The sequence below is a fragment of the Rana temporaria genome, chromosome 7 (genome assembly GCF_905171775.1).
Source record: "Rana temporaria chromosome 7, aRanTem1.1, whole genome shotgun sequence".
Classification (NCBI taxonomy): Eukaryota; Metazoa; Chordata; class Amphibia; order Anura; family Ranidae; genus Rana; species Rana temporaria.
In genome coordinates, this window is record NC_053495.1 from 98,472,727 (window position 1) to 98,488,405 (window position 15,679).

The 15,679-nt window shown below is 40.9% G+C and overlaps 1 protein-coding gene across 2 annotated transcripts in view; it reads left to right on the forward strand.

Annotated features, from left to right (window-relative positions):
- Positions 1 to 15,679, forward strand: part of DDR2 (discoidin domain receptor tyrosine kinase 2) — a 211,208-nt gene that overhangs the window by 129,046 nt on the left and 66,483 nt on the right. For both annotated transcript variants that reach the window (XM_040359729.1, XM_040359730.1), the window contains exon 7: positions 9,112 to 9,295. In XM_040359729.1, the coding sequence (XP_040215663.1) occupies positions 9,112 to 9,295 (184 nt within the window). The remainder of the gene's footprint in view (positions 1 to 9,111; positions 9,296 to 15,679) is intronic.

Sequence of the window (15,679 nt, forward strand, 5' to 3'; positions counted from 1 at the left end):
AATATGCTCAATGTCGTTACATAATGTCTCAACATCTAGGCTTTTTCATAAGAGTGTTTTCTACAGTAGGCAAGTCATTAAAAATGTTCTAAATCTTTCAAATGGAAGCATTTTTACAAATGGTCTCAATATTTCATCCACGTATTTACTTATATACAGATTGCAGCCGATCAGCTGCAATCTGCGCCGTTCGGCTCCGACGCCCCCCACCTCAGTCCAAATGCGGTACTGCACACCGCTTTGGCCTGAATCCTGCTCGTGTTGCAAGACAACACTTGCAAACCGATTTACGATATTTTAAAATACAGTGCTCTTATTGCAAAATGCTCGTTAACCGCGTTACTCACAATCCAAGGTTCCACTGTATTGTTTTATAGTGCATTATTTTGTAACAATGTTAAACATATAATCAAATGTTTCTGTCCATCCAGAATAGAACTATATTTTTGCCCCTGTCCATAGGCATAATTATATTGGAATTAGATTCAAGATCTCTAAAGCAGCTATTTCATTACTTGAAAGGTTGTGTTTGATCTGCATTGATTCAGTCTCCACTAATTTCACAAATAGTTGGATGTTTGGATAACGGGACAAAGGAAGAAGTGCTTTTGTTTTTGTGTTTCAAGTTTGTAAAAGGGCTTGTTACTTCTGTCTCAGCCTTTTCTCTTCCTAAGGCCCCTTTCACACGGGGCGGATCAGTAATGATCCGCCTTCGTATGCTCAGTGGGGATCGCTCCGTTGATCCCCCGCTGAGCCGCCCTGTCTTTTCTCCGCTCTCCCCTATGGGGGGATCCGATGAACACGGACCGTATGTTCATCCGATCCGCAGATGGATGGAAAAATAGGGTTTTCTTTCGTCTGTAGAATCGGATCATTGCGGAGGGGGACGAAATCGCGTGTCAGCGGATGTTCAACCGCTGACACCCGCAATCTCATAGGGACCAATGTCTTTCCCTTTTTCATCCGCAAACGGATGGATGAAAAAGCAGACATACAGTCCGGTCCGCATGTGTGAAAGGGGCCTAAGGATTCAAGTATTCTCAAGTTTATTCGCTACACTCATCCCTATCCTTAGCATCTTCTTTTGTCAAAGCTAGCTTTTCTTGTAAATACTTTTAGATCTTTAATCGTATTAAAGAAGATGGAATTTGATATTGGAATAAAGGTTAACCTCTTTTCTAAAATCTAAATTTGATATTGTTTACTTGAATCTTTGGCACTGATCAATGATGGTGAAATTTAGACAGGTGCAATTCGTTTAGTTCCGAATTCGTTTTTTACCAAATTTAGACAAATTTGTTTATTCCGAATTCCTAAATATTCCGATTATCCGAATTTCAGAATTTTTGAAAATCCGAAAATCTAAAAATTCTTAATTTTGGAAAATTCGAAAATTGGAAAATCCAAAGATTTGAAAATCCGAAAATTTGAAATTCTGAATTTGAAAATTGGGAAATTCGAGATTTGAAAATTCGGAAATTCGAAAATTCAGAAATTCAAAAATCCAAAAATCTGGAAATTCGAAAATCCAAAAATAAGAATGAAAAACCGAAAATTCAAAAGATCGAAAATCTGAAAATAAGAACAAAAATCTGGAAATTCAAAAACCCGAAAACTCGAAAATCGGAAATAATAACTAATAATAACTTAACTATTTCTTACTATTAAATGATAGGTATTGGAATTTCCTTTCAAATTTGGCTGATAGTGAACGTAGTGAACACAAATTTATAACAAATTATTAATAATAAATAACAATAATAATAATAAAAACAAATTATTATGTATTATTATTTAGTTTTGTTCCATTTGTTTATATGCAGCATTTTTTATTTTGGATAATTCATAACTTCAGATAAATTAGCATTTGTTATGTTCACTAACAGCCACATTTTTCCAAAATTCCAATGCCTATAATTTAATAGTTAGTTATTAGTTAGTTAGTTATTATTTAGAATTTTTGGATTTTTGAATTTACGTTCTTTCTAATTTTCGGATTTTCCTTTCTTATTTTCGGATTTTTGAATTTCTGGATTTTCCGATTTTTGAATTTTCGAACTTCCGAATTTTCGAATTTTAAATATTAGGAATTTTTAAATTCCAAAATGTCGAATTTCTGAATTCTGAAATCAATTTTATGAATTTAAGAATGTTTTGAAATTTTCGAATTTTAGATTTTCCGAAAAATGCAAAAAACAAGTTAAGCGAAAACGGAACAAATTTTTCGGCAGTGCACATGTCTAGTGAAATTCTTAGGTGATCCCGAGACAGCATTTTGCTTTTGGGGGTGCGTTCTTCTTCTCCATCACTTTCCCATTGATGTGTAAATTTTGAGTGTAGCCTCAGATTAGAAGATTAAACAAAAATAAAATGTACCATCATCCGGAATTAATTAGGAAAAAGAGGGGGACCAGGAATAGAGAGGTAGCGGCTGCTAGTACCGCAAACTCACACCAACTATCACCTAGGCCAAATGTTTGAATGGACTTTCTCGGTACTGATAACACAAATCAATGTGGTAAAAAATTCATTTATTATACATAAAACTATACAGCTTTAAAAGTCAAAACTAAGACCATCAACCTCACTTATGATACAAAGATAGAATTTGCAACGGAGAACCGTAGGGTATCTGAAATTGTGAGGTGGGGTCGTAGGAAAGTCCTCTACCGGCTTCGCGGATGACTGCTTCTTCAGGAGGTGGTCAGGGGTCGAGGACCGTTGTGAAGCTCACTGACCAAGGTCCCCCGTGGCGAACAAGGGGAAAGAAAAACGGGTAATGCTCAATGCGAGTAGCACTAGATTTAGGGCGGCTTAGATTAAGCTCCTCTGTGACTCTCCTTGGGCTTAACACTGGGAGGTTGCCTGGACGTGCGGTATTCCATCTCTCTGGCTCCCTTAATTTCCACTGTCACCCAGTGTGTTGGGGGTTTCTTCTGGCTCACAGCTGATCATCTCCAGCTGCCTTGCCATTCTTGAATTCAAATACCTGACTTAAAGCCTTCTCCCCAGCCGCCCTTAATCTAGTGCTACTACTAGCATTGAGCATTACCCGTTTTTCTTCACCCTTGTTCGCCACGGGGAACCTTGGTCAGCGAGCTCCACAACGGTCCTCGACCCCTGACCACCTCCTGAAGAAGCGGTCATCCGCGAAACCGGTAGAGGTCTTCCCTACGACCCCACCTCACAATTTCAGATACCCCACGGTTCTCCGTTGCAAATTCTATCTTTGTATCATAAGTGAGGTTGATGGTCTTAGTTTTGTCTTTTAACCACTTAAGCCCCAGACCAAAATGTAGGTAAAGGACCAGGCCCCTTTTTGCGATTCGGCACTGCGTCGCTTTAACTGACAATTGCGCGGTCATGCGAAGTGGCTCCCAAACAAAGTTAGCGTCCTTTTTTCGCACAAATAGAGCTTTCTTTTGGTGGTATTTGATCACCTCTGCGGTTCTTATTTTTTGCGCTATAAACAAAAATAGAGCGACAATTTTGAAAAAAATTCAATATTTTTAACTTTTTGCTATAATAAATATCCCCCAAAAATATATAAAAAAAAAAAATTTCCTCAGTTTAGGCCGATACGTATTCTTCTACATATTTTTGGTAAAAAAAATCGCAATAAGCGTTTATCGGTTGGTTTGCGCAAAATTTATAACATTTACAAAATAGGGGATAGTTTTATTGCATTTTTATAAAAAAAAAATGTTTTACTACTAATGGCGGCGATCAGCGATTTTTTTCGTGACTGCGACATTATGGCGGACACTTCGGGCAATTTTGACACATTTTTGGGACCATTGTAATTTTCACAGCAAAAAATGCATTTAAAATGCATTGTTTATTGTTGAAATGACAGTTGCAGTTTGGGAGTTAACCACAGGGGGCGCTGAAGGGGTTATGTTTCACCTAGTGTGTGTTTACAACTGTAGGGGGGTGTGGCTGTAGGAGTGACGTCATCAATTGTGTCTCCCTATAAAGGGGATGACACGATCGATGCAGCCGCCACAGTGAAGCACGGGGAAGCCGTGTTTACACGCGGCTCTCCCCGTTCTTCAGTTCCGGGGACCGATCACGGGACCCCAGCGGCGATCGGGTCCGCGGGTCCTGCGGTCCCGGAGCTTCGGACCGGGTCGCGGGCGCTGCTGGGTAGATGTACAGGACGTGCCGGTACGTCCATCTGCCCAGCCGTGCCATTCTGCCAACGTATATTTACAGGTGGCGGTCCTTAAGTGGTCAAAAACGGTATAGTTTTATGTATAATAAATACATTTTTTACCACATTGATTTGTGTTATCAGTACCGAGAAAGTCCATTCATACATTTGACCTGGGTGATAGTTGGTGTGAGTTTGCGGTACTATCAGCCGCTACCTCTCTATTCCCGGTCCCCCTCTTTTTCCTCTTTCCCATTGATCTTTTTAACTTCCTCTTAAAAACATCTGCTGTTTTTGACCTTCTGAAAACGTTCAGAAGCAGTGTAATCTCCATTACCAGAGTTTCATAAATAGCCATCTCCACAATTTTTTTTTTGGTGGTACAAATATTTATTGCTCCTTTGTCTTCCTTTATATTCCCTCTGCCCTCAATAATATATTATTAAACTTTTCAACTTGCTCATCATTACTAGAACTTTCTGTTTCACTACATACTGAAATGCCCAAGTTATATACTTCATCTTTCTAAAAGTCAGTCCCAATACATTTTTTGTGTGATCTTATTCCTCCAGAGTTATAGGGCTTTCTTCCACCTTACCAAAATCAACATGTGTTTTTAAATTTCAGATTTTTCTCTCAAAATATTTATTTTCATAGTCCCAGTAAGTATGGCATGTTTCTCAATGTATTTTTTGTTTGCAACTGCCCCCATTCTTTCATATTTTTTTTATCACTATTGTTTGAAATAGGTTTAATCAGAGACCTTAAAAGAGAAGTATAGCCAAAGATTTTTTGGCCATATGTCTCTTTTGGGTCACAGGAGTGCACCTATTTCTGAAATCCTATGACCCAGATTCAGCAGACAGGGGGCTGAAGCCCACTGTTGGCTGACATCACAGAGCTATAGTCCCACGCTATGGAAGGATCCCTACGTTAAGGTCGGGATTCATCCAGGTGCATGACCAGCAGCTGACTCAGTCTCTCGGCATGCCAATGAGAGTTTGAACCAGCCGTTTCCCGCCCACTCCACAGCCCAACGCTTCAGTGAGTGCTGGAGGGGCAGTGCTCAGTGAAGACCAAGAACCAAGCAATCACTCAGTTCTCAGTCTTAGAGTCGGAAGGGGACAGCCAAATAGGTGTGTGTATTTATATAGGTGTTTATTTTTTTATTTCATACGCTTTTCCTTTAATCTTTGACTGTGTTTTCTTTTTATATGATATACATCTCCAAGCTAGCTAACTTTCATCTTATTCTTGAATGTTATTAAAATTTCAGAATTCTTCTAAAGACGTCACTCATTTCCACCTCCTTCTCCTCCTCATCTGCAGGGCTTTACTAAAGAATCCATGACTGGCTTCTAGAGACACTAACTGAAAGTGTATACCCTGTTCTAAGTACCCAGCCATTATATATTATTTTGATTGTTTACCTTATATATAAACTCTTAAAAATATATAGGAATCTATAAATATCTAATAAATTGAGAAGTATAATTTTACAACATATAAACCTAAAAAGATATACCGTATTTATCGGCGTATAACATGCACCTTAACTTTAAGAGGGAAGTTTCAGGGGAAAAAATTCACAGCCCCCTGAATAGTACACAGCCCCCTGGCATAATACACAGACCCCCTGCACAACACACAGCCCCCTGCACAACACACAGCCCCCTGCATAGTACACAACCCCCTGCACAACACACAGCCCCCTTACATTAACCTCCCTGGCGGTCTTCCCGAGACTGACTCGGGGTTTGATTTTCCTGCTACGATCGGTCACCCCGAGTCAGTCTCGGGCTCGCCTCGCTGAATCCACAGGCACTTTTTACTTACCTTGTCCCTGGATCCAGCGATGCCACCGCGCTGTGTGAGCGAGCGGGACCTCGCTCGATTCACATAGTGCTTCCGTGTGACGCCGATCTCCGTTCCCTGCGACGTTACGACGCACGGGGACGGAGAACGGCGCCAAATTCAAAAAAGTAAACAAACACCTTACATACAGTATACTGTAATCTTATAGATTACAGTACTGTATGTAAAAAAAACACACCCCCCCTGTCCCTAGTGGTCTGTCCTGTGTCATGCATGTCATTTTATATAATAAAAACGTTTCTTTCTCCCTGCAAACTGTAGATTGTCCATAGCAACCAAAAGTGTCCCTTTATGTCAAAAATAGTTTTAGATCAGCTAAAAAACAGCGATAATAAATTATAATCACTTGCAGAATTGTGCGATAGCGATTTGTGGGGAAATTCGTCATAAAAAAAAAAAAAATAATGACAGCAACAATTCTGCAACTGAGCAAATTTCAGTGATTTTAATTTGATTACATTATTGAATAATTTTTATTATAATTATATTATTATTTGTTATAATTATTTATAATTATTTATTATATTATAATTTATAATTTTGTTTTTAAAAAAATGTCATACCCGGGATGCCTATTAGAATCTTGTTTGGACAGATTTAAGTGAGTTATTTCTAAAAATGACAGACCTACAATATAAAACGCCAAATTTCCTTGCAAATAATGGTACCGCTTTCAGCACCTTTTTTCTGACAGAATCATACCGCCAGGGAGGTTAAAAAGCCCCCCCTGCACTCCCAGGAGATGCCCTGTCTCCTTGGATAGCGCTGCCCGAATACTCTAAAGTTGAGAAAACGTCACTGTCTGCCCCTTCTCATATACCACTCCTTCTGTGTCACTCTCATTGTAAATCAAAGCTTCTAAATAAGTGTGTGTTATACTTAGATAAATGCGGTAACTCAATTCGATAACTATGGAATGATGGTAAATACACAATAATGCCATTCCATAATTAGCTCCATTGACTATAAAGGAACAATTATTTGAGTAACTGAAGTACTGGGAATTTTTAACACCATTTTGCATGTAGACGCAGCCTGCCTCAATGATGTCATAGACATCATACACATGTTTACTTGATGATGTCATCTGATGTTCAACAAAAAAGGGCATACATGATCTCCTCAACAGATGACAATGGGCTGGTCAAAAAGAAGCTCTAAAAGATTGAGGACTATAATGTCAGTGGCCAATAATATTACTTGTTTTGTGTTTATTGCACAAAAGAGCACTCTCACTTTTCATGAATACATGAAAAATGGTGTAATGTTAGTTATGGAGGAAAAATCAATTATTAGTTAGAAGAATGAACCAAGAATAAATACAATTTTGATAAGAAAGATTGGGAAAGATTTACGAAAGATGAGAAATAGAATTTGGATGAGAAAGACAAGTAAATATTTAAAATGAAACTAGACTACGTCTGAGCACCATAAAACAAAAAACACAATTTAATTAATTTTTTTCTTTAAAGACTTTTATTGGCATACATAATAAGTATTTTTTAACACTCAAATAAAACACACCCATCCATATTTTCATGTCTCCATGGTTTATTTTGCTGAGAAATAACTTTAATAAACACCCCTAGCATTTCTGGCAGTGGTCATGTTTAGTAAGAGCAAATAATTAATGTGGCACTTACTTCCTGGAATCCATATGTCCTTAGCTCAGGCATGCATGCAGGAGGGTGTGCTTAGAAAACGCCTCTTACGCCCCCCCCCCCCCCTCCGAAAACTCCTGGGATGTATGACATAATGTGCCTAAGCCTGGAAATCAGGAAGTAACTGAAGAAATAGAAATGTAATAAAAAAAAAAAGTAAATATGATATGCTTTCCTATCTATTCACTAATGCTAAAGGATTAAAATGTTAATTGAGAAAGTGAGGTTATGCTTTAAGAGAGTTTGAATAATTTTAGAATGTTCTAGAGAAGGAGAAAATAGAGATTTTAAGTTTAAAAGAAAAAAAGCACTGCGTAAATTGACGATAAATAAATTAAAAAAAAACTTAAGTACTATCTGTTTATAAATTGATATGGGGATACAAAATATAAAAAAACACAAATAAGTTACAATGAATTCTTTAATGATTGTATTGAATATTTATCAAATACATTTTGGTGAAGCAGACATGCAGATTAGTAGCGTATATAACATTCATTATGCCAAACATTAAATAGTTATAACCCTAGGTGGAGAGTAAAAGATTTGGTTACCGTATATACTCGAGTATAAGCCGACCCGAATATAAGCCGAGGCACCTAATTTTACCACAAAAAAATGGCAAAACGTATTGCCTAGAGTATAAGCCTAGGGTGTCCATCTGCATGCTTCACTGTGCCTCACTTTGCCTCACTGTGTCCATGTGCATGCCTCACTGTGTCCATGCCTCACTGTGTCCATGCCTCACTGTGTCCATGCCTCACTGTGTCCATGCCTCACTGTTCTCATGCCTCACTGTTTCTATGCCTCACTATGCCCATGCATCACTGTTTCCATGCCTCACTATGACTAGACTGATGTTTAACATGGGAGTCTATGGAAGGGGTGCCAAGATTTGAAAAATCTGTGCTCCCCAGCCGTAGGTCCCCCAGAAAACAACCTTTGCACACTTGTAGAGGAGAAATAGGGCTACATGTGTGTCGGGTCCAGGAGACCTATGACTGGCGTGTACCGGGTCCCCAAATTTACCGGAGAAATGACCGTTTAACATGGGAGTCTATGGAAGGGGTGCCCAGGTTTGAAAAATCGATGCTCCCCGGCCGTAGGTCCCCCGGACAACAAACTTTGCATACTTGTAGAGGAAGAGTGGGGCTACATGTGTGCCAGCCGGTACTGGGTCCCCAAAGTCCGGGAGATCAGGCGCAAAAAGGTGACTCGAGTATAAGTCGAGGGGGGCATTTTCAGCAGAAAAAAAATGTGCTGAAACACTCGGCTTATACTTAAGTATATACGGTAAATAAAAATCTCCTTGGATAAAAAAAAAATTGTGAATCACTGCAGTAATGGGTTTAACATATAGTATATAAAAGACTTGCTATATAGTAAGTGATTATATTTATTCTGTTTTTGTTTTTATGTCAGCATGATGGAAGGACTTGGCCAGCTGACTGATGGCGTTTCTGGTCTTGATGACTTTACTTTGACTCATGAATATCATATGTGGCCTGGATATGACTACGTAGGGTGGAGCAATGAAACTTTCCCCAATGGATATGTGGAAATAATGTTTGAATTTGACAGAATGAGAAATTTTACAACAATGAAGGTTTGTAAAGTCAAACTGGATTAATGTTTGGTTAAAATAATATATAATATTAAAGTTAGTTTGTTATGCTGTTTCCACAACAATCCACCTTTCTAATGCACTGGCAATGCCATTTCATGTGAGCTTTTTTTTCCAGCAGTGTTGCTGAAACAAGTCTCTTGCACTACAGATTTCATGCTTCCAGTGCCATTAAAGACCATATATGCTCTGGTAACCTCTAATGCCCCGTACACATGATCACTTTTTGTCTTGAAAAAAATAATAATTTTTTCATCATGATAAAAAACGACTTCATCATTAAAAATGATGTTGCCCACACACCATTGTTTTTGAAAAATGATGAACAAAGCGACAGCACTCTAAAGGGGAAGTTCTATTCGCCTTGAGGCTGCTTTTAGCTGGTTACTTGTTAGTAAAAGACGATTTGTACTTTTTTGTCTGTTACAGCGTCATGAATGTGCTTACTCCATTATGAATGGTAGTTTTACCTCCCGTCTCATAACTTGCTTCTTGGCATGTGCGGGTTTAAAACGTCGTTTTAGCCCACACACGATCATTTTTTACAACACAAAAAATGACATTTTCAAAAATGACATAAAAAATTGAAGCATGTTCTAATTTTTTTTTTGGTCGTTTTTCGGAAGACGTAAAACGATGTTTAACCCACACACGATCATTTTAAATTACTTTTTTAAAAATGTCATTTTATTTCATCACAAAAAGTGATCGTGTGTAAGGGGCATAAGTGCTGTACCACAGTTTACTACAGGTACAAACAACAAATTAAGGACACATATGTGGTATCGCTGTGATTGTCAGGAGCAGGGGAATTTTATTTGGGTTGTTCTTTGGTGGTAAGTTATGGTAATAGCAAGAAATATACAGACTCATTTAAGGAAAACTTTTTTTTATCATTTTGGACCAGTTTTCCTTTGATAATAGAAATAAAATCAGGAGATATCAATTACCATTTACCACCAAAAGAATGCCCGTTTTCCTCCAAAATAAACAAGGTACAATCCACCTGGATACATAAAGTATTTGCGATGATATGCACAGCTTTACTAATGCATGTCAAAGTTGCTAAATTGTATTCAGGCACTGAAATTTGTTTTACCCTCAGTCACAAAAAGGTTTGAAATGTTTCATTATTTAGATTTTTGGTTATTGTGGTAGGGTTACAACCCTTTTAGGTTTTTATTACTGTCTGCGTTTGTTAGGAAGATTTACTATCCTCTGTTCTGATGACCATTATCACCATAACTTAAATTTTTTATCTGAACAGCAGTAAAGTGGAAATCTCCAATGGGGAAAAATATTCTGTGATAAATGTCTAGGAGGGCATGTCCCTCACACTTCAAATATATTTTCAGAAATAATCACAGTTCTAATTCAGATTTGACTTTTCTGAGATATATGAAATTCCATAAACATATGGCCATCACTGTCATACGCGGAGATGAGAAACAGCAGGGAAAAGTTGCCATTTCATGAGAAGGTCAATTAGGATAGTGTCTGTTGAATTTGCGTATGAAAACCAAATTTCCGGTTGTCTAGGAGTAACATGTGCGGAACAGAGTTTTCCTATATTAGACATGATTTTATTAGTGGCATTGTGAGGTGAGCTTGAGCAGCATTTAGTTGATTGGAAGATATTAGTAATTGTTGTGGAAATATTATTATGTGGACTCGTGTGGACATTTTATTCTAGGATGTGTGTTTTATAGATTGTCATGTGTCTCCCTGTGACTGATTTAATCGAAGAGCGCACTAGCAGAGTGTACTTGGGTTGAATCGGGACCAGCGGTAAAACTGTCAGTATGAAAACCTTCTCATGGGTTTGGAGACAAATTCTCTGTGTTTGTGGACGTTTGTCAGTTTGTAAGTATCAAGCGCAATGCACTGGATTTCTTGCCTTCAAATGTCTATGCACATTAGAGAAGCAAAGTCTGCATAACGAGAGAAACCTATTATATCTCTGTTGTGGCTATGCTATCCTTTTTGGATACATATCTGCTTTTATAAGAGGACATTGATATCCGCCTTGTTGGTATACTCATACCGTATATTGACAACAGCAGTAGCAAGGTCCCCGCAGATCTTCTCAAGCCTGTAAGAACAAATAGAATGATCCTCACTAGATACTGGTTCTGAGCAGTATTGAATTGGCTCCATGCTGAATGTTATATCCTGTGATGCCATTTTCTGTGATGCCATTTCCTTTGATGTCATATCCTGTGATGCCATTTCCTCTGATGTCATTTCGCATGGAGGAAGCAATTGGCTGTTAGGGCCATGACTTCCTGTTTGTCATTCCTTTTGTTGTCAATGAATAAAAACCAAGTGCTGTGCTCGGGAGAGGCAGTCGAGTGGAGAATGTAATCACGTAAGCATGGTGGTCAAGTCTGTTTACTTGGGGATATCCAGGAAACAGAGTGATAATAAGATGCATTATACCATTAAGCTAAAAGGGCGCTTAAAGTGCAGAAGATATGGATTACGCGTAGCGTATAGGAAAATCTCCAAGACAGTAATTACCACAACACACTGGTTCTGGATGCTTTATGTGTTATAGACTTTATTTGATATAAGATGTTTTAGCGGCAATTAAGGGTATATATTACATTTGAATTTAGACTGGTTATATTTATGTTGAATATTCACTGTGCCAATTGTTCTGAGGTTTTTTAGTTGCCCTTGTAAATGAGTCCTTACAAAATTGATTCATTTGATATATAGTTGTGAATTTTACATATCCATGTATTTGTATCACCTTAATAAATGTTCACCACATTTTCTTTTATGATTACATGACATTAACTGCTTAAAGTGGATGTAAACCCCAAAATGTTTTATTTTTTTTTGATGTCACAATGTAGAGTATAAGATTTCCTATCATCTGTGCCACTCTTTTATTGTTCAGTGAAAATTAACAGACTTCCAGATAAAACCCTGCCTAAATAAAAAGTCTGTTCCTCTCTCCTTGCTTTGAGTGACAGGTTATTTACATATCTAGCTTGGACATGTTTATCATAATATGAGGTGATCCACAGTATAAAAAGTGAGAAATCCACCCCTCCCCCACATAACACATCCTGGTAATATACAATGAACTGTGAATCACCTCATATTATGATAAACATAACATAACATATGATAAACATGTCCAAGCTAGATATGTAAATAACCTGTCACTCAAAGCAAGGAGAGAGGAACAGACTTTTATCTGAAAGTCTGTTCATTTTCACTGAACAATAAAAGAGGATTGCTCAGAGCTGGATTAACTCTGTGTGGCAAGACTGGGCACAGATGATAGGAAATCTTATACTCTACATTGTGACATAAAAAAAAATGTGGGGTTTACATCCACTTTAAGGACCGCCCCATGTACATATACTGTACGTGATTTCTTTCTTCTGCTCTGGGGCCGGACGCACACGCCACTGGAGCTCCGCTCCTGTTGTGATTGTACACAGCAGGAGCCAATCGGTGGGTCTGGCGGAAACCCGGCAATCGGTGGGAGAGAGACAGAATGGCGGTCTGTAAACCAAAAATTGGCAGTATTTTTTTGTCTATAGCGTAAAAAATGAAAACCGCAGAGGTGATCAAATACCACCAAAAGAAAGCTCTATTTTTGGGAGAAAAAAGGACATACATTTTATTTGGGTACAGTGTCGCGGGGGCACGCATCGCGGCGATCGGTGGTGCGGTGTGTCAGTCTAACACACCGATACACCAATCTCCGTAAAGAGCCTCCGTCCGATCACGGCTGATCACGATGAAAACAGGAAGAGCCGTTGAGCGGCTTTTCCTCACTCGCGTCTGATAGACGCGAGTAGAGGAGAGCCGATCGGCTGCTCTCCTGACAGGGGGAGACCCCCCTTGGATGCCTGCCCAGGACCACGAGCATGCCGCCGAGAGCACCAGGGATGGCCATCCACACTGGACCACCAGGTATGCCGCCTAGACCACCAGGGAAATGCCAATCTGTGCCAAGGCAGCTGCCAATCAATGCCCAGGCAACTGCCAATCAGTGCCCACTTACAATGCCTACCAGTGCCGCATATCAGTGCCAATCAGTGCCATGTATCATTGTCCAGCAGTGCCACCTATCAGTGCCCATCAGTACCGCCTCCCAGTGCCTCCCAAAAGTACCCATCATTGACAGCCTTTCAGTGCCCATCAGTGTCACCTATCAGTGCCCATCAGTGCCCACCAGTGCCACCCATTAGTGCCCATCAGTGCCACCTATCAATGCCCATCAGTGCTGCATATCAGTGCCACCCATCAGTCCCGTCTACCAGTGCCCATCAGTGCCGCATATCAGTGCCCATCAGGGCCACCTTATTGGTGCCGCCTCATCGGTGCCGCCTTATCAGTGCCCGTCAGTGCCGCCTTATCAGTGCCCATCAGTGAAGGAGAAAACTTACTTATTTACAAAATTTTATAACAGAAACAAAAGGAAAACTTTATTTTTTCAACATTTTCGGTCTTTTTTTATTTGTTTGGCAAAGGTGATCAAATACCACCAAAAGAAAGCTCTATTTGTGGGAACAAAATGATAAAAATTCTCTTTGGGTACAGTGTAACATGACCGCGCAATTGTCATTTAAACAGCGACAGTGCAGACCCTCATCCTGACTGACTTCCAGCGCAGATTCCTGCTTCCAATACCCGCTTGACAGGCACCCTGGGGCGGAAGAAGGCACCAGCTACCCCGAGAGCCCCTCCGCTGTCGCCGGGTAAGCTCCGTTTGTCCTCGACGCCTGGAGCACGGGCAGCAGCGGCCATCTTACCCACGAGGCTTTCAGCTATAGAGATGTCCGTCGATTTCCCAGCCCTGCCTAATCCGTCGGCATCGCAAGCCGCCTCACATGCTGAACTCCTGGCAGCCATCAAGGAGGGCCGGGATTCTGTGATGGTGAAGATCGATCACCTAGTGGCGGATGTGAGCCTCATTAGGCATGACATGGACAAATTTAGGGCCCGGTTCGTCGAGGCGGAGGGCCGCATTTCGCAGCTTGAGGATTCTACCAGGGTAGACTCAAGAGACCTTCATGCCCTGCAGCTACAAGTAAGAGCCCTTCAGGAGAAGTCCATCGACACCGAGAATAGGCTCCGGAGAAACAATATCAGGATCCTGGGCCTCCCGGAGCGGGCGGAAGGCCCCAAGCCTGCGGAGTTCACTGAAACCTTTCTCATCTCCCTCCTGGGCCTACCAGCTATGCCACCTACGTTTGTGGTTGAACGGGCACACAGGGTTCCCCCCAAGCCTCCGGTCCCCGGGGCCCCTCCGCGGCCTTTCCTGCTTCGCCTACTTAACTACCGTGACAGAGATCGAATCCTGGCGGCTGCCAGGGAGAAGAGGGATTTGATGTTTGAGGGAGCCAGGATCATGCTTTTCCCGGATTACTCTCCTGAGGTGCAACGCCAACGCAGCTCTTTCACTGAGGTGAGAAGGAACCTGCGTGACCAAGGCCTCAAGTTCAGCCTGCTGTACCCCAGTAAGTTGCGGGTGATAGACGGGGACCGCACGCGCTTCTTTACGGATCCGGAGGCGGCTATGTCCTGGCTGGAGACCCGCTGATGGAGCATACCTCGTGGCAAGTATCGAGACCAGTTTTCTGATTGTCCCTGGGTCACCCCTTCCTCTTCTTCCCACCTTGATGGTATCCTTGTTGGTGGGCTACAGCTTCGGGGTTTCAGATGGGGATCAGCTCTCCCCCCCCCCCTTGTTTTTTCCCCCTTTTTTTTTTGTCAGGGCTGACTAATTTTTACATTTGTTTTTCCTTTTATTTTACTATACCATTGCCATCCGTTGCAAGATGGCTGATGCCGTCCCTGATCCCAAATCCTGCTGTTACAGGGGGGCGAATATGCATGTGTCCCTCAAGAGGTATTCTCTCTACATTGTGAACTGAGATACGATTCCCCCCATCGTTTCATCTTTTTATTATTTCATTTATTTACTTTCTCCTCCCCGTTTTGCTGGACTGTCCTCCTTCCGCTGCCTTCCGAAACGGGGGTCTTTACCCCCCGCACCTCGGCCCCCGTGCCCTGCTCAGGCCTGGAATCTGCCCATTCCGATGTTTTAGAGCTGGTTACCCAGCGCGTGGACACGGCGGCGCATCACTTAGACTCCACGGAACTGTGACGAGCAGGAGCCGCTACCCCCCCCCCCCCAGTGCTTGTTTTGTCCCTTATTCATTTTATTTTATTTTTGTTTCTTGTTTTTGGATCTATTATTGCGCCCTGGCCCATTTGGGCTCCCTGGGCATGAACATTGACCGCAGACCCTCGCTGTGAGAGGATAGCCCTGCGGATACTGTGTAGGGTCCCCAGTTTAGGGGCCCATTTACACCTTTAACGGTTGACTGTTTTTTG